The 25,119-nt window shown below is 39.9% G+C and overlaps 1 protein-coding gene across 3 annotated transcripts in view; it reads left to right on the forward strand.

Moving 5' to 3' along the window:
• Positions 1-23,517, forward strand: part of CSE1L (chromosome segregation 1 like) — a 41,297-nt gene extending 17,780 nt beyond the window's left edge. For all 3 annotated transcript variants that reach the window (XM_084854084.1, XM_084854083.1, XM_084854082.1), the window contains 17 exons: positions 2,949-3,116; positions 3,206-3,335; positions 4,231-4,296; positions 5,225-5,427; positions 6,700-6,784; positions 7,292-7,353; positions 8,781-8,917; positions 9,601-9,704; positions 11,167-11,264; positions 12,867-13,017; positions 13,584-13,792; positions 14,445-14,542; positions 14,726-14,811; positions 15,245-15,326; positions 16,690-16,836; positions 20,371-20,602; positions 23,014-23,517. In XM_084854084.1, coding sequence (XP_084710210.1) covers positions 2,949-3,116; positions 3,206-3,335; positions 4,231-4,296; positions 5,225-5,427; positions 6,700-6,784; positions 7,292-7,353; positions 8,781-8,917; positions 9,601-9,704; positions 11,167-11,264; positions 12,867-13,017; positions 13,584-13,792; positions 14,445-14,542; positions 14,726-14,811; positions 15,245-15,326; positions 16,690-16,836; positions 20,371-20,602; positions 23,014-23,103 — 2,148 coding nt within the window. In that variant the 3' untranslated portion in view covers positions 23,104-23,517. The remainder of the gene's footprint in view (positions 1-2,948; positions 3,117-3,205; positions 3,336-4,230; positions 4,297-5,224; positions 5,428-6,699; positions 6,785-7,291; positions 7,354-8,780; positions 8,918-9,600; positions 9,705-11,166; positions 11,265-12,866; positions 13,018-13,583; positions 13,793-14,444; positions 14,543-14,725; positions 14,812-15,244; positions 15,327-16,689; positions 16,837-20,370; positions 20,603-23,013) is intronic.
• The last annotated feature ends 1,602 nt before the right edge of the window (positions 23,518-25,119 follow it).

Here is a 25,119-nt window from a genome sequence, read left to right on the forward strand (position 1 = left end):
TATTAAGAAGAAATGAAACAAGAAAGCTTATTATATAAGATTGCTGCCACTACTTTAAAGCAGGGTCTCTATACAGTCACTTTTGCCATCAGTTCCTACCCCTAACCAAAGTTAAGCCAATTCCCTTATCAAGCTCCACCCCAGTTAGCTCACAGGCCTAGTAATGAGGGCTTGAAAGGCAGTCTTCTCTCTGGTAGGATTTGATTTCCTCCTGGAACCTTTAAGGCTGTTCACCAGGCTTCTCTTGGAGTCTTCACTTTCATCCCACAGCTGCTCTGTCTTCGGACCACTGCCACCAGATGACACTCAGGCTTCAGCTCTTTCCTCTGAAGGCTGCTCCAGGGGTCTTCCTCTTCTCACTTGCAGACCTTTTTCAGCTTCTGCTGCATGTGCCCTCAGTTCTGCTTCCCAGTCTTGCGGCTGCTCTTCTTCCTGGCTGATGTCTTCGTCAGGCTTCTCAGTTTCTCACACAGACACCTCCTGCCAACTCTTCCTCAGGCAAAACTCCCCAGGCAAACTCTTCTATCAGACTCCCCCAACTCATGGCCAATGAGCATCTTTAGAATATTCAGTTATTCTTCAATCGGATGGTACCAATTTCGATCCTCCCTTCCCATATATAAAGACAGAACCCTGGTTTCATTTCCTTCTCAGCGGTAACAGTAACTGCCATTTTACCAGTACACCTCATTTACAGTGTAACTGTCCTCAGGCACGAGCCTTGAGTAAAGCATACATTTTTCTTTTACTGTTAACCCATTCAGTCCTTTAGTCACTGAAACAAAACATAGTTAAACTTTTGCCTCAGTTTTGCCTCAGTTTCTTCACAGCCTCCTAGATCATAAGCTGCTTATTAAACTCCTGAGTTTAAAAAGTGGTCTGCAGGAAGGCCCACTGTGATTAAAAAGGATGAATTCTTGAGTGGATCTACAGCAACAGTGGGGAACTCCCGGACCACCTGGTATCTCCAGCCAGCCTGCCAAGGCCACTCCCTGAAGCCCCACTGCTCTTGAAAGGCGAGGAGCAATGGCAGACTCTTCTGTTCGGAGCCGCTGCCTCAAGGCGCCTACAGCTCCTTCCGAGCAATGGCTCGGCTGTTTCCTGAGAAGTGGGGAGGGGTTTAAACTTCTTTTCCCCATAGTCTTCCCCACTCTGTCTATGCTGACTGGTTTTACTGGCTGGTGAAGCAAAGAGGGAGCTGTATGGGTGTGTGAATGTGAATGAATATGTACAAATAGGTGAGTGGATGAAGGGGGGGGTTGCTCTGCCCACTTTGAATTTATCCCCACTCACCAGTGACATGTGGCCCCTGAAAAGGTAGCCAGGAGGGAATGTGCCCCTCCCGCTGGAAAAAGTTCCCCACCTGTGATCTAGGGTATACCATCTTCTGCATTGCAACAGAAGACTGTAGATGAAGTTTTTCAGAGTAGAGACTTCCATGTAACAGATGGAGTCTTTCATACATAGAATCATAGAATAGTAGAGTTGGAAGGGGGCTATAAGACCATTGAGTCCAACCCCCTGCTCAATGCAGGAATCCAAGTCAGAGCATCCCTGACAGATGGCTGTCCAACTTCATCTTGAATGCCTCCAGTGTGGGAGAGCCCACTAACTCCCTAGGTAATTGGTTCCACTGTCATATTGCTCTAACAGTCAGGAAGTGTTTCCTGATGTTCAGCCGGAATCTGGCTTCCTGTAACTTGAGCCCATTATTCTGTGTCCTGCACTCTGGGATGATCGAGAAGAGATCCTGGCCTTCCTCTCTGTGACAACCTTTCAAGTACTTGAAGAGCGCTATCATATCTCCCCCCAGACTTCTCTTCTCAAGGCTGAACATGCCCAGTTCTTTCAGTCTTTCCTCCTGGGGCTTTGTTTCCAATCCCCTGATCATCTTCATTGCCCTTCTCTGAACTCTTTCCAGTTTGTCTGCATCCTTCTTAAAGTGTGGTGCCCAGAACTGGACACAGTACTCCAGATGAGGCCTAACCAGTGCTGAGTAGAGGGGAACTAGTACTTCATCTGATTTGGAAGCTGTACTTCTATTAATGCAGCTCAAAATATCATTTGCCTTTTTTGCAGCCACATCACATTGTTGGCTCATATTCAGCTTGTGATCGACAACAATCCCAAGATCCTTCTTGCGTGTAGTATTGTTGAGCCACAGATCCCTCATCTTGTAACTGTACATTTGGTTTCTTTTCCTAGGTACAGAACTTGGCATTTATCCCTATTAAATTTCATTCTGTTTTCTGCCCTGTGCTCCAGCCTATCAAGATCACTTTGAATTTTGTTTCTGTCTTCCAGGGTATTAGCTACCCTGCCCAGTTTTTTATCATCTGCAAATTTGATCAGCATTCCCTGCACCTCTTCCTCTAAGTCATTAATAAATATGTTGAAGAGCACTGGGCCCAGGACTCAGCCCTGCGGTACAGAACACAGCTTGTTAAAAAGAATGCAAAAACATTGCAAATTTACTCCCCACCCCCACCCCAAATACCTCAAATCTTCTTACTATATCAAGAAATTAAACCCTTTCCACTTTCTAGCTGAGCCACAAACATTCAGTAGGTTTTTGTAATCACATTTATGATCTTTACATTGAGCACATTTTTAATTTGGTTTGTCATTGATAAATTTAAGGAACAGTGGTTGAAAAAAAAGTTGTGTTAATTATAGAGATTTGTGTCAATCGGGATAAACCTAGAGGCTAAGGAGATATGAAATTAGTTTTTACAAGTTTTGCATTACTTTGGGTGTGTCTTCATAACTTGGTTTTGAACTATAATGAGCATCATTTTAGCATAATATTTAGTTAGGCTACTCATACTACAACACTGATAATCAAAGTACATAAGCCTTGTGAATCTATTGGGTGGTAAGGCAGGTTAAAAATGGGGGGCAGGAATAAATTGGTGGTGTGTGTGAGAGGTTTTTGTTGTTGTTGCCAGGATGAAGAGGAAGCTGGTCTGCTAGAGCTTTTGAAATCCCAAATTTGTGATAATGCAGCTTTGTATGCCCAAAAATATGATGAAGAATTTCAGCCTTACTTGCCCCGTTTTGTCACAGCAATCTGGAATTTATTAGTCACAACAGGTCAAGAAGTTAAATATGACTTGGTAAGTCTGGCACTTTTTAATCCAGCTTGGAATGAACTTTTTAGTACTTGTTCAAATTATATTCATTTCATGTTTGTTTGTTCTTGTAGTTGGTAAGTAATGCAATCCAGTTTCTGGCCTCAGTTTGTGAGAGACCCCATTATAAGCACCTCTTTGAAGACCAGAATACATTGACAAGTATTTGCGAAAAGGTTATTGTTCCCAACATGGAATTTAGAGGTAAATATTTCCCTCTTTAAAAGAAAGCTAGTTTGATGGTTTCTCTGGGAAGCAAACGATTATTTATTTTTAGCAGTGGGGGCTTCAGGATTGGCATCATATCCATGTTTAAGTGATGGTCTGTGTTGTAATCTTTTTGGCTATTAATGTATTAAGTAGTTTGGGATGTTCGTCCTGTGAGGAAAGGAAGCAGGAAATCACTGTGTACAGGGAGCGGAGGGAGTGCATAAGTGTGAGGCTCCTTAGAAGTTATTTAATGGAGTTCCAAACCATGGTTTGGCATTATGTCTGAAATAGCCCAAGGTGAAACTCCTCTGCTACTTCAAGCAGTCCTCAGAAACATATTGATTGTCATACAAAGATACATATCAGTTGTGGCTAAGATCTAAAGAGTTGCATAGGCTCATGCTACTTGTAATAGCTCAACTGTATTTTATTTTCTTTGAACAGCTGACCTTCCTCCCATTCCATATAAATTGTTTTTGGAGCCCCTTCAGTTTCAAAAGTAGTTGGCCATGCAGTGTGGGATCGGGTTGCTATTCAAACCAGGAGGGGGATGGGGGAGTCAAAATCCTGCATGGATTTATGAAAGTGGTTCTACAGTGTGATTTTGGATCCTGGCCCTGAACCTCAAATATTTTAGACAAGAGAGTTTTAGCTATTACGTGGTATAGAAATGTAATTAATTAATAAAGGAGAAAGAAAGAGTTTTATCTATTACTTCTAGTTGAAAATACTGATGGTTCATCGACTCTTATGCATTACCTTGATCCTAGTAAATTCACCAAGTAGTACGTATGGCTGATTTAACAGATTATTTTCAAAGGTGTGTGATATCAAAACAGATCTAGTTTGTACATGGTGGCTGATGTTTATGTGGACTACTTTTCTGCAGCTGCTGATGAAGAAGCTTTTGAAGATAATTCTGAAGAGTATATCAGAAGAGATTTGGAAGGATCTGGTAAATGGTTTTATACCTTGTATTTAAATAATTTAAATATTTGAATTGAGAATGGATGTAATTGTCTGGAAAGGTCAATATTTCATAACTAGAATATGCAAATCATCTCTCTAGAATAATTATATAGGGTTTAAACGCTGCTGTGCTTTAGGCTTCAGATATATAATGGAGAGTATTGTTGTGTTTATTCGTATGGAATACTATAGAAGCTGACATAGTTGGGTTAATAACGCTCCAGTAAGTTCTTACTCCAAAACTTCAGGCCTGTGTTCACACACTTGAAACTTAAGGCCCATTGAACTCTGCAGGACTGTGAGAGTTTGTTTTGAGTTTTCATTCAGCACAGGGCTGGACTAGAATTGCTGAATGTATTAGGATAGACTTTATAGAATCTTGAACTATAGTTTAGATAGTTCCTATATTAATTTTCTGATAGAATTCTACACTATTTTAATGCTAATTAATCTAGTTGCAGCTTGGTATTTGAGTACCTTGAATGAGGTTATTTAGCTTTATAAATGGGCTATGCTATTGAGCCCATCTTACTAGGTCATCTTGAATGATTTTAAATATTGTTTTCCATTTTGTGGAGCGTAATTGGGCACTGAATCTTATTTTACTCCTGTTTTATAACACTGTGGACTAGCAGTTTACTTTCATTTGTATCCACAAGAATAAACAACTTTTGTCAGATGGTGTAATCCTGTACTGTTAATGCTACTAACATGGTTTATATTAAGATTAATAGAGCAGTAGAAACCTATTCCAGTAAATTGCTCTCTAAAAATAATGGGTTTGTATTTAAGCCGTTCTGTAATCAGAGTTGGGTGAATCTGATTTATGAATTTTTCAAGTAATGCTTCAAAATCAAGAAAATATTACATTGTTTGAGTGTAACCTGCCATATATTTCATTTTTACCTGTGCAGATATTGATACCAGACGCAGAGCAGCCTGTGATTTAGTAAGAGGGTTATGCAAGTTCTTTGAAGGACCTGTGACAGGGATCTTTTCTGGTTACGTTAACTCTATGCTACAAGAATATGCAAAGAATCCGTCTGTCAACTGGAAGCATAAAGATGCTGCTATTTACCTTGTAACTTCGTTGGCATCAAAAGCTCAGACACAAAAGGTACTTGGTATTTTATTGGAATTGCAGGGTACACTAAGTATTAACTAAGATTCTTAGTGAGAATGTGGTGGTAAAATCGCTAAATAACACCGTGAAGGAAAACAATTAATACTAAGTAGCAGTCTTTAGAAGAGCTTGATTTCTGTCATTTTTCCTTATTCTAATCTTTTGCATGCTTCATTATAGCATTAAGTCAGCTGTGACATGTTTTCTGATGTACAGTCTTTTAAATATATACAGTAGACATCAAAATCTACATGGCTGGTCAACCCATTAGTAAAATGGGGCATTTGCCCTGACAACTGCCTGCAGTTACTGCTTACACATTTGTGCATGCTGCCTTCCACCCTTGCATAAGGTGGAAGCCTGGCCTTGTTGTTTCACTCTCTTCAGCAGAGAAGGGAAATACCTTAACTATCAGTACCTGGGGCTGGAATCATGGTGGTTTATCAGTCTCCTGCAGGCTCGGCAAAATGACTGGGATTTGAGCTTTGCTGGAAGTATCTTTGGAGGGGCATGTGGCAAATAAAATGAAGTAAATTTCCTGAATAGGGGCTAAGCTATGTAATGTAAAGCCAGATGAGAACAGAGCTTTGGTGATAGCCATGTGCTTCTTTATTCAGATAGGGCACTCCCATTTTACCAACAGTTATAGTGGAATCAGATATACTAATTTACCTCATTACACAGATTTAGGGCATCTTGACAAGAAAAACCTGTCCTAAATCATGTGGGCTTGACTTAACCATCATGAAGGTGCCAAGAATTCTGAGTCCTAGCTCTCTTTCAGAACTGTATTTCCAGTACTGCTTCAGGGGGAAAGGCCATGGTGGCTGCAGTGTAGACGTGCCAGCCACTGGCAGAGTTGTACTTAAAATCTAGGAGACCCAAGGTTTTAAGAACCTGTAGTGTAAAATACACTGTGGTTATCATACCCTTCATTTGCACCTTTCATAACGATAGCATACTCAAAATATCGGTTTATTTAAAATATTCCTTTCAGGGCAGAAGCCCTCCCAAGGCGGTTTACAGCAATAAAATACATAAAAACAATTAAAATATTAAAAGTGATAAAAACATAAAAACAATATTTAGAACTTTGTAAGCAGAATTAAGTGTGTTCATGTTGTTCACCACTTTACAATTCAAAGCTTGAAGCCAGAACACGAATATGTGCAGAAACTGTACTCAAGCCATGCATATTTAAATGGGAACTAATGTAAACCAATCCAGAAATTATTTTCAAATGATTATCACACTTTTTACCCCTAGCATGGAATAACACAAGCCAATGAACTTGTAAATCTGACAGAATTCTTTGTGAATCATATTCTACCAGATCTAAAGTCTCCAAATGGTAAGTTTAGATCTCTATATGAAATATGTCTAATACCTACAAATATAAACTAACATGAGAATCATTTATGACCAATGTGGTTATGAACTTTGGCAGATCTCTTTGGTTCATCTTATCAGATCTGAGTGGATTGTTGTGTATATTTAATTTTTGTAGAGATGTATCAGGTAGCAAGAGATGGAAGAAAATTAAGTCTAAGACCCCAGAGAGCCTCTGCTACTCAAAGTAGACAATACGGGGCTAGATGGACCAGTGGTCTGGAGGAAGGCTGGAGTTCTTTGGAGTGGGAAGTGGGGAAAGAAATCGTGCAAAGGAGAGCTGTGTATGGATGAATTGTAATTTGTGTCATCCTGCAGTTTTGCCTCTTACTCTTTCAGCTGGAGACTATCAGTGGAGATGTGGAAATTGGTGGAGAAATTTAAGGGACTCTAAGCTTCTACTATATATTTTTAATTTTTATATACAGCAACTGATCCGCTTAAGTAACTTATAACTTCTTTGTTATAGTGAATGAATTTCCTGTGCTTAAGGCTGATGGTATCAAGTACATCATGATTTTCAGGAATCAAGTAAGTTGCATTATCAGTCTGAATTCTGTACTGTCTAGCTGAAATTGTTTATAGAAGGCCTTTTTTATATATACAAAATACTCTAAATGGTTTGCATGCATTTATATGAACTATTTTACAATGTGGGGTTGATAGTTCTGGAAGAGAACATAATTTATGAATATTGGGTATTCTTTACTATTTCAAATAAGCAACAATAAGTATGCAAATGGGAATCCCCCTTCCCTGGTACCCAGGAAGCAGGACCAGGACGAGAATGTAACTTACGAATGTTGGGTTTTCTGAATATTGGCTACAATTGACCCCAAGCTAAGCGGGAGGCTTTTTTGAACGGGACACCAGGTCTCAGACAGGGCTTCTGCTTTCCTGTGTGTATTGTCTTTAAAACATTGCCTACTGTAACATTTCTCCAACTGTTATTTTTTAATAGCCAAGTGAATTCTACTTTTCTTGACCCATGGTCTTGGTTTAATAAAAAATTAGATTTCATTTTTCACCAATTTTAAAACCTTTACACTGGCTGCCAGTTTTTTTCCAAGAGAAATATAAAGTGCTGGTTCTTACCTCTAAAGCTTTACATGGTCTAGGTCCAAGGAACCTTAGGGAGTGCCTTCTCCCCTACTTCCTGGTCTGCCACCTAAGCTCCTCTGAAGGCTCTCTGCTGCGGCTGCCTAATGTGAGACTGGCAGCCACATACAAGAGGACCTTTTCCTTTGCAGCCCTTGAATTGTGGAATGACCTGCCGGTCAAAATGCGCCTGCTGACCTCATTGAAGGTTTTTAATCAGGCATTAAAGAATCTATTATTGTGGCAGGCCTTCCCTTTTTAGAACTCTTGTTCCTTTTGCTGACATTTGTATACTGTTTTTAAGCTGTGTGGTTTTATTGTTGGATTTTTTTTAAAAAAAAATTCAAAGTTGTTTTTAGTTATATGTTGCTTCTATATATTGTCTGTATGCTTTTATGTAAATGATTTGTTTTTTAACACTGTATATTGTATTTTAATGTTTTAACTTTGTAAACCACACAGAGAGCTTCGGCTATGGGGTGGTATAGAAATGTCATAAATAATAATAATTTTAAAATACTTAATATAGATGTGGCTGTAAATCTACAGACTTCTGGGAAGTATCCAGTGTTAGTCCTGTGTATAATAGACCCATTGAAACGAATGGGACTTAGATTAATTATGCCTCGCTTAAGTCTCATTTATGTCAATGGGACTACTCTACCAAGGACTAACATTAGATATTACCCTCTGTCTGCTTACCTCAGTAAGGAAATTGCAGTGGTGTAGTTGTAACAGGTGCAATGACAAACATATTGTAATAACAGATGCAATATTTCTATCAAATATTTCTCACTTAATTCTTCCAAACTGTTTGGTACTTCTTCTAAAACATTTTTACCTGCATGTTTATTTTATAGGTACCCAAAGAACAACTTTTGGTGTCCATTCCTCTCCTAATCAATCATCTCCAAGCAGAAAGTATTGTAGTTCATACTTATGCAGCCCATGCCCTTGAAAGATTATTTACAATGAAAGGGGTTAACAATACTACACTGTAAGTTTATATTTGGTTACATCTGTTATAACGCTCATCTGTTTCTTGTTGCTCTGGTTAGATAACATTTGTTGTTTCTCCTTTTTGTAACCAGGGAATTCTAAATTGATGATGCGATCCTCATTTAGATATAATGCTTGTTCTTGCATTTTCTAAAACCAAAGCTTTGAGTTCATTCATTTCATTTATTACATTTCTGTACTGCCCAATAGCCAAACTTTCTGGGTGGTTCACAGCATGATGAAACACAATACAAAACATTTAATGATTTAAAATAGTATAAAAACAAATTAAAACCAACTGACAATAAAACTACCAGGACCTGATAAAAACTAAAACACCCCATCATATGCTGTCAAATGCCTGGGAGTACGGGAAAGTTTTTACCTGGCACTGCAAAGATGACAATGTTGTTGCCAGGCAGACCACACTGGAAAGAGTGTTCTACCTTTTCAGTGATGGTCCCCCAATTCATGTACCAGTTGACTGTACTCCAGTTTTACAAGGCCTTAAATGTGGTTTGGCCTTCTCAGTCTCTGTTCCTTGCACCTTCATACATTCTCAAATGCTTCCAACATTCTCTCTATTGTCCAATCAGGACTGACTGACTCACCAGGATGAGGGCCTTAATGAGTGATTGGGAAAATACTGGGGATGTTCAAGCACTCTCTTTTCTTCTACAGAATTACAGCTGCAGAGATGGCACCATATGTAGAGATGCTGCTAACCAACCTTTTCAAAGCTCTGACACTTCCAGGGTCATCTGAAAATGAATACATTATGAAAGGTAAGAGGCGATATTTATTAAGGTGAAATGGGGGTGGAGTATTCTTACACACACACCCCTTGGTCATATGCTTTGGCACCACATTTTTCTTTAATCAGTCTTCTTAGGAACAATGATACCATCACATCACTAGTTTGACGCTACTCGGAATTAGCTTAATTTGCCGCCATGGCATCATGTAGTCAAATCTCATTGGCTACATAACAGTGGTGCTGTTTGTAGTAAGGATGGATTTAAAAAAAAAAATTTTGTCAAAGCACCAGTTGATCAGGGCTGCAAAGAGGCTGACAACAGAGCATCACTGCTGCCTGAATACAAAGCAGTGTGAGGGACATACTACTTGGAATGTGTTTTTGGTGGGATTGGCCACACAGCAAACACTTTTGACCTTCTTTATACCCTCCCACCCCATCTCCTGAAAAAACATAACTGAAGAAAGGGGTGTGTGTGTGTTGTGTGGTGGAGAGAGAATGTTTACAAGCGCACACACTGTGGTTTCAGCTCAGCTCTTTATTTATATGGGTAGTTTAGCTATATTCTAAAAGCCATGAGCAACTGAATGTTCCAATGCAATACCAGAACAGGGAAGCTTGATATAAGAAGAACAGCAAGAACTTCAGCAACTCCCCATGTTGTTTGGCTAGTCTGAGGTTTGATAGCTACTGGGAACTTGTGCCCTTCCTTAACAGATACCACTCTTACAAGTGTTTGTGGGCCTGAGGCTATACAAAAGGCAAGGTACAAGACAGTTTCATCCGTTGGTCAATAGATCTCTAGTTGCTGGGAGCCTAGGCCCTCTACTAGCAAGGAGTCCATTTGTGAAGGCAGGGCAAATAAAGCATTGCCCCAGCCATTGGCTAGAGAAATTATTCTTCCTGGGACTTGTGCTCCATTCCTTCTGGCATAAATTTTTATCAGTAGAGCCATTTCTGAGTTGCTGGAAACAGCTTGGACTATTTTTTTGTCTGTAATAGTAGGTCACCCTGGATCTTTGTGATAGGGCAGAGAATGAATGAATAAATCTTAAGCTATCAATAGAAGAGGGCTGCATAACAATTAATGTAACACCTCTTAACCCACTAAATAGTTCATAGTTTTTTTCTTTCTTTTTGCAAACAACTCTCTTTAGGTTGTGGTGATTATCATTTTACAGAAATGTTATCAAAAGTCCCAGTGTTCTGTTTAATTAAGACAGGAAGCTGTTAAAAATGCTGATATGACACTATTTCATCTGTTTGTCCTTCATTATGGTACCTGAGCCTGGAAACAAGTGTGAAGACTAATAGTTTTAACCATTATTTGAACCTCCAGTCCAAACAAATTTTCCTGTCTTACAGGCTCTCTAATTACTTTTTTCAAAATGCTGGTTTGTGTGCCTATAACAGCTTAAATAATGAATTGTATAAAACATAAATGTTGCAATACTTTCTGCCTTCAGTAATATAAATTTCTGAATTTCCAGCTATCATGAGAAGCTTTTCTCTGCTTCAGGAAGCCATAATTCCCTATATTCCTTCTCTCATCACTCAACTCACACAGAAACTGCTTGCTGTCAGTAAGGTAAAAAAACAACAATCTGTAGCAGTTATGTACCCATAACCTTTTACCCTTTCTGTCAACCTGGTCTAGAGTCTCATTCATTGTCACCTGTTTTCATATCAAGATCAGTTAAAATAATACGTTGCTTGCAGATTGCCCTCTTAGGGAACTGAACTGTGTCAAAGGAAAGATAGTGGCCAGGATCCAAAGGTCTCCTAAGCTAATTTATGCACCATGAGCCTGCTTTGGGCTTATATTTCTTGAACAGCATTACTTCATGCTGCATGTTGAAATATTTACTTTTTAAAATTGGAGTTGTGGGTGTTGCAAAAGCAGTTTGACATGCGTAGAGATGTAAAAATTCAAGGAATGTTGAAGACACAGAGGAAATATCTTTTTCACCCCCAGGTCAAAATGGAAATGTTTAGAAAAATTGAAACCTAAAGGGCAGAATCCAGTGGGGCACTCACACCTCTGCCGATTCTCTTCTGCCCCGCCAGTTGCTTTGCATAAGCAGCCCCCACCACTTACACAATGCAATTTACCGCTTCCAGCACAAGCCAGAAAAAGTGGAAATGCTGCGAGCTCTGCTGATCTGCCTCCTTCTAGAATTGAGTGTTTCCGCTCATTTCAGGGCTTCCCCTAGGGAGCACTAAATCTCCTTTGCATAAATGGTAGGTCCCGCTTGTGCTATGCAGTCAGTGGGATCCACTGCTTGTGGAAGGGAATCGGCGGGACAGAAAAGAATCAGTGGGCGCATAAGTGTTCTGTGCTTTGCTTAGAGCAGTTTTATATTTTGATTAGAACAGGCAATGTACATGCAATGTATTCAGAATATGAACCTGAAGCCAGACCTATGTTTGCTTTTGTCTCTCTTCACTCCATGTACACCCCCCACACACCCCAAGATTGTCTACTTACACAGGAAAACTTTCAGTAAATTGAGTCTTTTTATATTTGTCTAACGTGACTGGCTACTGAAGAATCATCACCTGCCTTTAGCTAAATATATAATTACAGCTTAGTTGTAGGAGAAGAAGACATGATCTCTGGAATACAATAAAGAAATGCTAGTGCAGCATCATTAGCACTGGAGCGGTGACAGCACTGGATACTACCCATTATTTTTTCCTTGTGTTTAGTCTTACTTATATTGCTGTGTTTTCATGTACTTCTCATGGAAGATAGATGAGGATCTAGAGTTAGGCATCGTTCAAGCTTTCAAGTGGAACTGACAAGCATTCAAGCTTATCGGAGAAAATACCTGGATATGACTTTTAATGTATACTTATGTGTCCATCTGCAACTTGTATAACTTTTTAAATCTGTGTGGCAGAAATTAACTTGTAGTCGGAGGCATGTTGATACTCCTCTCAGAAGGCCATGGGAATTCACACAGAGATTCTAGCCAGATGTAGGCTAAACATGGCCACTTGCAGCTCTTGGCATGATTTGCTGATTGGGAGAGGCCCAGGTCAGAGACTACCTGACTACTCTCCTATGACATGAATAAAATTCTTACTCTCTTGTAATGATTGTTGCCATACTTACTAGTAAATACCTTCCTGTTTTTATTTTATGTAAAATGTCAGTGACTTTGTGATGTTCACATCTTGTTTTTAGAATCCAAGCAAGCCTCACTTCAATCATTACATGTTTGAATCAATTTGCTTGTCAATAAGGATAACTTGCAAAGCAAACCCCACTGCTATTGGAAGCTTTGAAGATGCTTTGTTTATGGTATTCACCGAGATTCTGCAGAATGATGTGCAAGGTATAAATAACACATTACATGTTTTATACATGTATACGGATCTATACACTAAATCTGTTAATGGCAGCCTGGTACTGTATACAATACCTATAGTTCAAGTAGTAATTATTTATATAACGGAAGACATACCAATTCACATCTTTATTAATTCTCCATTTTAAATGAAGGGATTTATACCTTATCCCAATCTTCTCGCCTTTACGTTGCATGAACTAAAGTGAGCAAAAAGCAACAAACTAAGATTCTATCTTTAGTTTAGCCCACCCTTCACCCAAGGACCTCAGGAGGACATGTATAGTGTATCTCCCCAGAAGTAGGTTAGGCTAAGAGTTAGTAAGTGGGCCCAAGATCACCTAGTGAGCTTTATAGGTGAGCAAGGATTTGATTCCAGCTCTCCCTAGTCTTAACCCAACATTCTGACCACTACTCAACATGGTTTCTCACAAAAGGTGCAGAGGAGCCTCTGACAGCCATCTTACACTTTGTGTTGGCACTATTAGCACGTATGAACATACCCTCCTTGCTACTTACTAGTTGTACTATAACCTGCCTCTGATTTTCAACAGAATTCATTCCATATGTGTTTCAAGTGATGTCTCTACTACTGGAGATGCATAAAAATGACATCCCATCATCCTACATGGCCTTATTTCCACATCTGCTTCAGCCAGTCTTGTGGGAAAGGTCAGGAAACATCCCCCCTCTGGTGAGACTCCTTCAGGCCTACTTGGAGAGAGGTGCCAGTACGATAGCAAGTGCTGCAGCAGACAAAATCGTATGTATAAGCTGATCGCAGTGCTAGATTTCTAAGCTGATGTGTTTGTTTTTAAGAAAATTAGGTTGGAGACTCGCCCCTATGTTAGCAGATGTCAAGATGAAGATCTTTTATTCAGTTTAGAAATTCAAGTTTTAATTAAAGATGATTTGTGAGCAGCTGTCAAACATCTTGAGCCATAGTTTCTGTTACTAAGCTAAAAAGTCTGTACCAGACTCGAGTCCCATCACGTAGAATTAAACGGCTCTGTACATATACTTTACAGTATATGACAAATGGCAAACCTGACAAATTTTGAGTGATGAATGCTCTTCACTGAATTTCTTTACTTACTCTGAAGGCGGGTCCACCTTCCTGCCTTCAGTGTCCTTCCTTTGGGCATTTTTTCTTGCTAGATTTCTGTTAGTAAGTTTCTATTAACAAATAGCAACTAAGGCTCCCAGCGTTCTGCAACTTTCTTACTTCCTTTGGCCTGAAGACAATTTATTCATAGCTTTTCTATTCTAGGAGCAGCTGATGTCTCTCTTGTTTAGAGCAGACTTGCAAATAAGTTCAGAAAAGTTACTATTCTACAAATATTTTACTAACCCACCTGGCCTCATATACTGATATATGTTTTTTGATATTTATACCCTGTTTTCTTAATGTACAGCCTGGACTACTAGGGGTGTTCCAGAAACTTATTGCTTCTAAACTTAATGACCATCAAGGATTCTACCTTCTCAACAGTATTATAGAGCATATGCCCCCGTGAGTATGAACATACCAAATTCAAGTAGTTTTGCTGTTACTTGTTTGAACACTTAGAGATTGCTAATGGATCGCTCCAAATATAGTGAAAGGAAGTAATGATGTACTAATAATGAAACAGTATACTGAAATGGTGTACTGGATTGAATAACCAGGTTCTGTGTGTTCCTTTTACATTTCTAGTCAATCCATTGATCAGTACAGGAAGCAAATTTTTATCCTGCTATTCCAAAGACTTCAGAATTCCAAAACAACAAAATTTATCAAAAGTAAGCTCTACATTGATGGCTCTGTGAAACTTGAAAGTGGGTGGCTTGGTATGCTTAGATGTTCTGATTTTATCTTGTAGCTTTTGATTTGAATGCAAAGGTGAACATAGGTGTCAGATCAATGGAACTTTGAAGGAAAGGGGAGGGTTGAGACTTAAAGCTCAAGCTTTGTGTTAGGTTAGTTACAAGAACTGAGCTGGGGAGGGTTTGTGGTGGAGTCTCCCTGGGATAGCAGCATTGCCAGGTGAGTCCTGAAGGCCCTGTGAAAACAGAAGACACTTTTCAGATTGATAGCATTAAAGGTACAAATGCTTGTTCATCCTGTTTGTGTTTATGAGAGACAGAGAGAGAGACAGAGAGAGAGACAGCGCCGCATGTTCATACTCTGTTAGGATTGTCCTTTACAACTTTTAATTTCTTCTTCTTTTGGTAGGTTTCTTAGTCTTCATCAACTTGTACTGCGTAAAATATGGAGCAATAGCACTTCAAGAAATATTTGACAGTATACAACCAAAGTTAGTACCTTTTAAAAAAATCTCATTTGTTCTGTATCAGGGATAGCTAATGGCTGTATTCTTGGGGGTCACCCTGTTCTCCAGGCAGTGGGTCTCGGGGCTAGAAGTGTATTTGCAACACAAACTGATCCCCTCATAAGTGGCTAGGTTACATAATAAAATTGGTGCCATCTTGATGTCAGGGCTCTGTGGTTGTGGAGCATATGTGCTAAGGCATAGCTAGAGTGTTACAAACAAAATCCCCAAAGTTAATGTAACGATGTTACTAGGGGCTAGGTAAAACAGTTCAGGGGCCTTGTTGGCCATCCCTCTTTTTTATAGTATTATTAGCCAAATGCCTGTTGTCATAAAGGATGAGATGTGTGTGGAGGACTTACATTGCAAATAGCCCCTGGGTATAGTACGGTGCATTTCTGTGCGCTCAACACAGGGAAGCTGGGGAGTGCGCAAGCACACACACGTGTGTATGTGTCAGGTATAGAGAGATGGTTTTGCTTTATGTTTCTTTATCCATAGGAATGAAGAAAAAAGCACTTATGTAAAATAAAGTAAAGGGGTGTTTTTGTGGATGTTATTGGGATAAGTGTTAAACTTGATCCCTAGCCCAGCAGCGTGCTCTCCTCCAAACCATTGAGAGTTAAGCCTGCTTCTATCTGCCTGAAGCTACCTATGCAAAAACTACTGATCAATATTGGGGCGGGGGAATAGAAGAATTTCTTAGCTAAAACCAACCAACCACTTCAGACACCAACTCTTGTTAGCAGTGATTTCCTGTTACAAAATGATACTGTTTTTCTGGAGCTCCACTAGCATGACAAAAAAGTAACTGCCAGGAGTAAAGTCACTCTGATAATCTCCTAGAAGCCTATTCCTCACAATGAGGCTAAGCCAGAAGTTGTGGTAGGTGTATAGTAGTTGCAAGCTTTACTGTGTTTTTCTGACCCCCATGAATCCTGTTTTGCGAACAGAGAAGGCTGGGAGGTCAACAGTGGTGCATCCAACATGGGCCCAGTATTCTTAGGGAGCAAGTGAAGGATGGAAAAAGTCTGTTCAACTTGCAATCTGTTCTTCAAGACTTTGACATCTACCTCTCCCACAGAGATGCTGAGCTTTTCTAATACTCTTCTTCTGCAAGCAACAAACTTCATTTATTAAAACAATTAATGTTCTTGTGGCATACTAACGTGACTTTATTGCTTCATTTTCTTTCTAATGTTTTGTGGATTGCCAGCAGATTAATTTGTTCAAATTCATGACTCAACTGTGTTCAAGCGTCTTTAAATATTTGTACGTAACCCAGTGACTGCATTATATAGATATCTCTTACAGTAAGATTAAATTGGTTTCTGTTGACACTTTACAGAATGTTTGGAATGGTTTTGGAGAAAATCATAATACCAGAAGTACAGAAAGTATCTGGGCAAGTAGAAAAGAAAATCTGCGCAGTTGGCATCACAAAAATCCTCACAGAATGTCCCCCTATGATGGACACCGAGTACACAAAGCTGTGGTAAGTTGATCATTGGTAGTACAGCCAAAAACAGTATTGCTAAGGATGAAAAAGAAATACCTCTCTCAAAAAAAGGTATATTTTACGTAGGCAAGATATTAGTTTTTGATTAAACAGTTGCAACAGAGATTTCTTCCCAAGGAGGAATACTGGTATCTGTCCCAAGCCTTCCTTGCTTCCCAAGTCTGAAATATCAAACTTGAAGAAAGATTTGAAAATTTGATGGGAAAAAAAATACTATAGTACTAAGGGAGAGTTGGGCAAATTCTGGCCCTTCAGATGTTTTGGCCTTCAGCTCCCATCATTCCTTGCCGTTGGCTATGCTGGCTAGGGCTGATGGGAGTTGCAATCCAACAACATCCAGAGGGTCACCCATTCCTCACCCCTAGCTAGTGGGAATATATGCATGCAGTGTGTATCTGCATTTTACCATCTGCTAAAGTAGTAACACAGAATTTCCTAATAATATGGAAGTGGTATGTTAGCTCACTACATGTTTTGGATATGGGCTTTGGTTCAACAGCATCCATGGACTACACCATCAGGAAATACTGTAAAAAACATAAGAACAGCCATGCTGGATCAGACCAAGGGTCCATCTAGTCCAGCAATCTGTTCACACAGTGGCCAACCAGCTGTCGGCTGGGAACGCTCAAGCAGGGCATGAGCGCAACAGCACCTTACTACCCATGTTCCCCAGCAACTGGTGTACATAGGCTAACTACCTCTGGTACTGGAGTTAGTTAGCACATAGCCATCAGGACTAGTAGCAGTTGATAGCCTTTTCCTCCAGGAATTTGTCCAACCCCCTTTTAAAGCCATCACTACATCCCGTGGTAGCAAATTCCATAGTTTAACTATGTGCTATGTGAAGAAGTACTTCCTTTTAGCTGTCCTGAATCTCCCACCAATCAGTTTCGGGTTCTAGTATTTTGAGAGAGGGAGAAAAATGTCTCCCTATCCACATTCTCCACGACATGCATAATTTTGTAGACTTCTATCATGTCTCCCCTTACCCTCCTTTTTTCTAAACTAAACAATCCCAGCTGTTGTAACCTTCTCTCATAGGGGATATGCTCCAGTCCCTTGACCATTTTAGTTGCCCTTTTCTGCACTTTTTCTAGCTCTACAATATCTTTTTACGTGTGGTGACCAGAACTGGGTACAGTATTCCAAGTGTGGCCGCACCATAGATTTGTATAGGGGCAGCATGATAGGCAGTTTTATTCTCAATTCCTTTTCTAATTATGCCTAACATGGAGTTTGCCTTTTTTACAGCGGCCGCACACTGGGTTGACATCTTCATGGAGCTGTCCACCACAATCCCAAGATCTCTTTCCTGTTAGAGATTTGGGCTTTGCTAAGTGTTTTTAAACTATTTTTTTAATATTTAGGAAGCCTCTGGCTGCCAGTTAACTACTTATAGCTGATCAATACACTTCAAACAAAGCATACACCAATTTTTTTTCTAGGTGGATTCAATTTTGGTTTCGTATGAACGAGAATTAGTAAGGGAAAATCTTTTGGTCCATTTTTTATTTTATTAGAAATATACTTGTAACATCACAACAAAATGTAACTTCTATAAAATGAAATAAAAACATTTTATTCTTAAACAGAGCATTGCTAAAGATTCTTGCATCTTAATAGCTTAACAGGAAATAGTATTTCCTAGAAAATTGTTCTTAGACTTCTAGTATTAATAGCTTTAAAAGGGGAATTCTCATTCTAAGTACTCTGTTTTTCATTCAGTTCTGAATAGGCTATTCAGCTGACAGATACACAGGCCTCATGAGTTTCTAACAAGAAGCTCCTTCATTGTAAAATCAGCACATTCTTACACTTTTTTGTATAGACGTTATTTCATAGCTCATGTTATTTACTGTCCTATGAATTCAGGCTCACAGTTTTAATTATCTTGTTGTTGTTAAATATTCTTAAACATTTAAATATACAAAAAAGGCTTATACATACACCTTTTAGGCTAGATACGATCAATTCTGAATCATACCTTTGAGAAGATAACTCTTTATTAAAATTTGCTAATTAAATCTAGATCTATTTTTTCTAGACATTTGTATATTAAGCTGTTTAATGTCTATACCTTACACAATTCTTTTGCTTATTAATTGATAAGTGAAGATAGCATATTCAGAACTGAATGGACAGTAAATAATACAAGCTATGAAGTAATTTCTACACAAAAAAGTGTAAGTATGTGCTAATTCTAAAACAAAGGAGCTTCTTATTAGAAGCTCATCAGGCCTGTGTATCTGTCAGCTGAACTTTAAGTACACTTTTGACCTGGAATAATATAGTCTCACACTTGTTCATTAGTCAAATAACTCCTTAGCCCAAGTGATAGGGCTTTACCTTAGCATTTTCTCTTTGGATACTATCCAGGTCATTTTGACAACTGTTTTTTATAGTAGTTACCTAGAATTGTGTCTTTGTGTATCTTCTCTTTAATACAGTTACTACTTTTTACTTAATTACATTTTCAAATTCTTAATTATTTATCATTAAACAATTGACATTTAATTTCATAATAAAACATCCTATATTGTTTTTAGAGAGGTGGGTTAGCATTTTCTCAATAGCTTTCCCAGAAAGTCCAATAAAGCAAAATTAGCTATTTCCTAAAGATTCAGGACAGTACTCTGCTTGTCTTATGTCCTTTGTTCACTGTTCCCTTTAGCAGTCGGGATGCAGGATGTTTGGTTGTATATTCCTCCTTTGAAAACTGGGTTAATGGCTTTCTCATACTTGTTGCTCAGCTGAGAAAGTGAGAGAGAGGTAATAGCTTCAATCCAGAGATGTCTTGCATGAGCAGAAAGGCACTTCCACTTGCAGAAGGCAGCCTCATCAGTTTCCCCATCCAGCTGCTATCCCCCATGCACCATCACACACTGTTCCAGACAGTCCTTCAATCCATAGCAGCTTTTGATGAGGTACAGGAAGCTGTAGTGGAGGGGAGGAGCCAAGAAAGCCCCATTGTATGAGCAAAGTTTTGCTCATCATTTTCTAGAGTCAACTTTACATAAATAAGGAGAAAGGATTCTGTGGCCCTATTCTGCATTTAGACAAAGGAAAGTAATAAAATCAGCACTGCAAAGCCAGGTGAAGGACTAATGATTGCTGAACGTTAGTGTGAGCAAAAGCTAACTAAACTGTAATGCAGTTACCACTAGAAAATTGCTCACTCTACAGTAGTAGAAACAGTTCTAGTGTTACTTAACACTACTTAAATGGAGGTTATATTGTAGAAGAAATGCACAGGAGATTTGAATTATAAATCAAATGGCTAATGCATCATATAAAGTATAATGGAACCAAGAAAGAAATATATTGCTTTTCTGAGGCAACTTCAGAAATATAGGCACAACCAGATTTCAACAAGGCTTTCTATGATTCTCCTAACCTGACTTTATTCTGACATGTTTGTACCATTGTCAGTTCTTGCTCTGACTGTGATAAACGGGTATAGTGTATTTCTCTACCAAAGCAATGTGATGATCTGTGTCTTTCATTTAGGACACCACTTCTTCAGGCCCTCATTGGTCTCTTTGAGTTGCCCGAAGATGATACCCTTCCTGATGAAGAACACTTCATTGATATAGAAGACACCCCAGGATACCAGACTGCGTTCTCCCAGCTTGCCTTTGCTGGGAAAAAAGAACACGATCCGGTGGGCCAAATCGTGAACAATCCTAAAATCCATCTTGCACAGTCTCTTCATAAGTTATCCACTGCATGTCCAGGCAGGGTAAGTTAATTTAATGGGTGACTGTAAACTCTGGTGTCTAAAGATGGAAGAAATAATTTGTCCCTTCTAATTTTGTGCTCTTACCCTAGAAAGTAGTGTGTGTCAAAATCAGAAGACTCTGTGTGTGCATGTGCGCACGGTTTCAGTGACTGTACCAAAGGGAGTAGGGGCAGCCAACATCCTAATTAAGTGGCAGTTCTTTTCCACCAGCATTGCATCTTCTCAGTGTCGCCCGGCGGAGCTTTTCCGAGTGGTTCGCGGCCTGTTACATTCTGGGCCAGGGAGAGAGACGGTGGAACCCTCGGTAGCACGCTGTGACGGGTTTGCGCGGCACTTTGAGGATAAAGTCGCTCAGATTCGTCATGAATTGGACACCACGATTAATGCAGTTCCATTGGTAGAGGCGTTCAGAGCACCGTCTGGTCCAGTTTTATTGGATGAGTTTCAGTTACTGAGGCCTGAGGATGCGGACAAGGTGCTTGGCCAAGTCCGATCGACCACTTGTGTGCTTGACCCTTGCCCTTCATGGCTTATTAAATCAAACAAGGAGGTGTTGTCCAGCTGGGTCCAGGAGGTTGTAAATTCCTCCTTGAGAGAGGGAGTGGTGCCTGCCGCTTTAAAAGAGGCAGTAATTAGACCACTCCTGAAAAAGCCTAACCTGGACCCAGAGGATGTTAACAATTATAGGCCAGTGGCCAACATCCCCTTCCTGGGCAAGGTGCTTGAGCAGGTGGTTGTAGGACAGCTCCAGGCACTCTTGAATGAAACGGATTATCTAGATCCATTTCAATCGGGCTTCAGGCCTGGTTTTGGAACGGAAACTGCCTTGGTCGCCCTGTGGGATGACCTCTGCCGGGAGAGGGACAGGGGGAGTGCGACCCTGTTGATTCTCCTGGACCTCTCAGCGGCTTTCGATACCATCGACCATGGTATCCTTCTGGATAGGTTGTCTGGGTTGGGAGTTGGAGGCACTGCACTACAGTGGTTCCGCTCCTACTTGGATGGCCGATTCCAGAAGGTGGTGCTGGGGGATTATTGCTCTGTGCCATGGCAATTGTGCCATGGGGTTCCACAGGGCTCTATTCTATCCCCCATGCTGTTTAACATCTACATGAAACCGCTGGGGGAGGTTATCCGGAGGTGTGGGCTGAGGTGCCATCAATATGCGGATGACACCCAGCTCTACCTCTCTTTCTCATCAAAACCAGGTGAGGCAGTGGCTGTTCTGAACCAGTGCCTGGGCACGGTAATGGACTGGATGAGGGCCAATAAACTGAAACTCAATCCAGACAAGACGGAGGTACTGTTAGTGGGTGGTTCGTCTGCCCGGCTAGGTGATAATCAACCTGTTCTGGAGGGGGTTGCACTCCCCCTAAAGGATCAGGTTCGTAGTTTGGGGGTGCTCTTGGATCCAGAACTGTCACTTGAGGCACAGGTGAACTCAGTGGCACGGAGCACTTTTTATCAGCTTAGGCTGGTATACCAACTACGCCCTTATCTGGACAGAGATAGCCTAGCTACAGTTATCCATGCTCTGATAACTTCTCGTCTGGATTACTGCAATGCGTTATACGTGGGGCTGCCTTTGAAAACGATCCGGAAACTTCAGCTGGTCCAAAATAGGGCAGCAAGATTGTTAACAGGGACTGGCCTGCGAGCTCATATTACGCCAGTACTTTTCCAGCTGCACTGGCTGCCAGTCCATTTCCGGGCCCGATTCAAAGTGCTGGTGTTAACATTCAAAGCCCTTAACGGCTTGGGGCCAGGTTACCTGAAGGATCGCCTCCTCCCATATGTGCCTGCCCGGACCTTAAGATCATCAGCAGCAGCCCTTCTCCGTGAGCCCCTGCCAAAGGAAGTGAGGCAGGTGGCTACTAGGAGGAGGGCTTTTTCTGTTGTGGCACCCCGGCTCTGGAATGAGCTCCCTAGTGAGGTTCGCCTGGCGCCTACATTGTACTCCTTTTGGCGCCAGGTGAAGACCTTTTTATTTTCCCAGGCATTTTAGCTTTCTAAATTTTTATCTTTGCTGTTTTAAATCTGTATTTTAAATTCCTGTACTGCTGCTAGGTTTTATTGTGGTTGTATTGTTATATTGTGGTTTTAATGTTCTATATATTTTAAATTGTTTTATTGTGTGTTGTTTGGTTTTAGTTTTTGTGAACCGCCCAGAGAGCTTCGGCTATTGGGCGGTATAGAAATAAATAAATAAATAAATAAATAAATAAAATAAAATAAATTACTGAGAGCAAAATGAAGCTGTAATGTGGAAGTATATACTGGGATGAACATGAGTGAATGAATACATTTAGGCCTGAGGGAAACTAAAATGTTTAATGGGTATCACTAGGCTGTGTTTACAGTACTATAATTTAAATGCATATTAATAGATACAGTGTATCTTGTGTTTTAAGGTTCCCTCAATGCTGAGTACCAGCCTGAATGCAGAAGCATTGCAGTTTCTTCAAGGATACTTACAAGCTGCAAGTGTAACATTGCTCTGACCTTTTTACTTGGGTGGCAGAATTTCAAAGTTGTGTCAAAGAACACTGCTATTGACTGTCTTCTAAACAAAGCTCGGACAGGATGAAGCGAGTTGCTACTTCAAAAACACTTCACTGAATTATTGCTTAATGCAAAAGCTGAATGATATTTTGTTCATGTGATCATAGGTAAAGAAGCAGGTGACTTTTCCATTTCCAGTTTGCTTTCAAAGGAAATAGTAATAGAAGTTTATCATTTGGGATTGATTGGAGTTCCACATCTGCAGTGTTTGGGTAACATTTTAAAAATGTATAGAATGCTGGCTGCAAACTCATGTTGTCACTAAAACTCTTTTTTCAGTTTATTGTCATTTGTATTTCTTTTGTGTCTTTAAAATTTATCAGAATTGTGAATAAATAAGCTCTTGTTTAAAGTATCTGTCTAGCAATGTATGTCTTGCTGTGGTAGAATAAATTGTAGCTGTCTGCAAAAGAAACTGTCAGTTAGTCCCATGCCATATCCAGCATTTCTAACTTGGCTTTCCACTTGAGCTTTACCCTAATGCTATTCATGATATACGTTACATTTTTATTTGGAGAGGCACCTTCATAGCATTCTGGCTACCTTTGGTGAAGAGGATCACAGCAATACTTTAACATCTTTAATATTTCAAGAAATGCATCACTATGAAATATAGCTGCAAATAAATGTGTCTCAAATGTTATCCATACAGATGCTTCCTGTTAAGCAATTCCATTCAGTTGCATTGGGACTTGCTAGTATTCTTCAGCTTAACATTTGAAAATCTGAGCATTAATGTGGTAGCGAAAGGTAGCAAATTGTTCTGGAGGAACTATGTATCTTACTAAATTCTGTCTAGGAGTGTGTAATTGCTGTAGTTAATAAAATGTGGTGGGAGTGCCTAAGAGACTTTTATAAAGCCAAGCTGGTTGGGTCTAGGGAGATTCAGAAATAGATAAAACAAATTTAAGAGATAAGAAGTTACGTATTTTATCTCAGGATGGCTAAAGGTCAGAATGAACTGAGGCTTCCAAGGGATGCTAAAAACAACAAAAAGGGCTTCTTGGACTATGTTAGGAGGAAGAAGGTGATCAAGGAAGGGGTAGGTCCATTGCTTAAGGAAGATGGTGAATTGTTAACAGGTGATGGAGATAAGGCAGAACTCCTTGGTTCCTATTTTGCCTCTGTCTTCTCCCACAAGGAGAGTTATATTTAAACTGGGACAAGTAGAACAAATGATATAAGGAGGGACCTACAACCCAGGGTAGGAAAGGAGATGTTTCAAGAACACCTAGGTACTTTAAATGAGTTCATACCTCCAAGGCTAGATAAATTACTTCCCTGGGTGCAGAAGGAGCTTGTGGATGTTATTTCAGAGCTGCTGTCTATTATCTTTGAGAATTCCTAGAGAACAGGTGAGGTGTTGTAAGACTGGACATGGGCAAATATTGTCCCCATCTTCAAAAGGGGGAAGTTACTGGATCCAGGGATCTACAGACTGGTCAGCCTGATGTCAATACTGGGCAAAATTCTAGAACAGAAGATTAAGCAGTCAGTCTATGAGCATCTAAAAAATAATGCATTGATTAGTAGGAACCATCATGGGTTTGTCAGGAATAAGTCATGATAGACCAAGCATATATCATTTTTATAGTTACTAGTTTACTGGATTGTAGGCATGCCATGGACATAGTATATCTTGATTTCAGCAAAGCATTTGACAAAGTTTCCCTTTATATCCTTGTTGACAAGATGGTAAAATGTGGGGTGGACGCTACTACTGTTGGTTGATCCACCTAACAGCTGTTGAGCAATTGTATGCAACAAGTGCTCATTAATGGCTATGCATCCTTCTGGAGGGAGATGGTGAGTGGAGTGCTACAGGCTTTTGTCCTAGCCTCTGTGCTGTTCCAACAGTTTTATAAACAGCCTGGATGAGGTGAAGAGGGGTTGCTTATTAAATTTGCAGGTGTCACAAAGCTAAGAGGGATAGTCAACACCATAGAAGGCAGGAT

The sequence above is a fragment of the Heloderma suspectum genome, chromosome 4, assembly GCF_057233095.1.
Source record: "Heloderma suspectum isolate Gila_16-S chromosome 4, 16-S_ref, whole genome shotgun sequence".
Lineage (NCBI taxonomy): Eukaryota > Metazoa > Chordata > Lepidosauria > Squamata > Helodermatidae > Heloderma > Heloderma suspectum.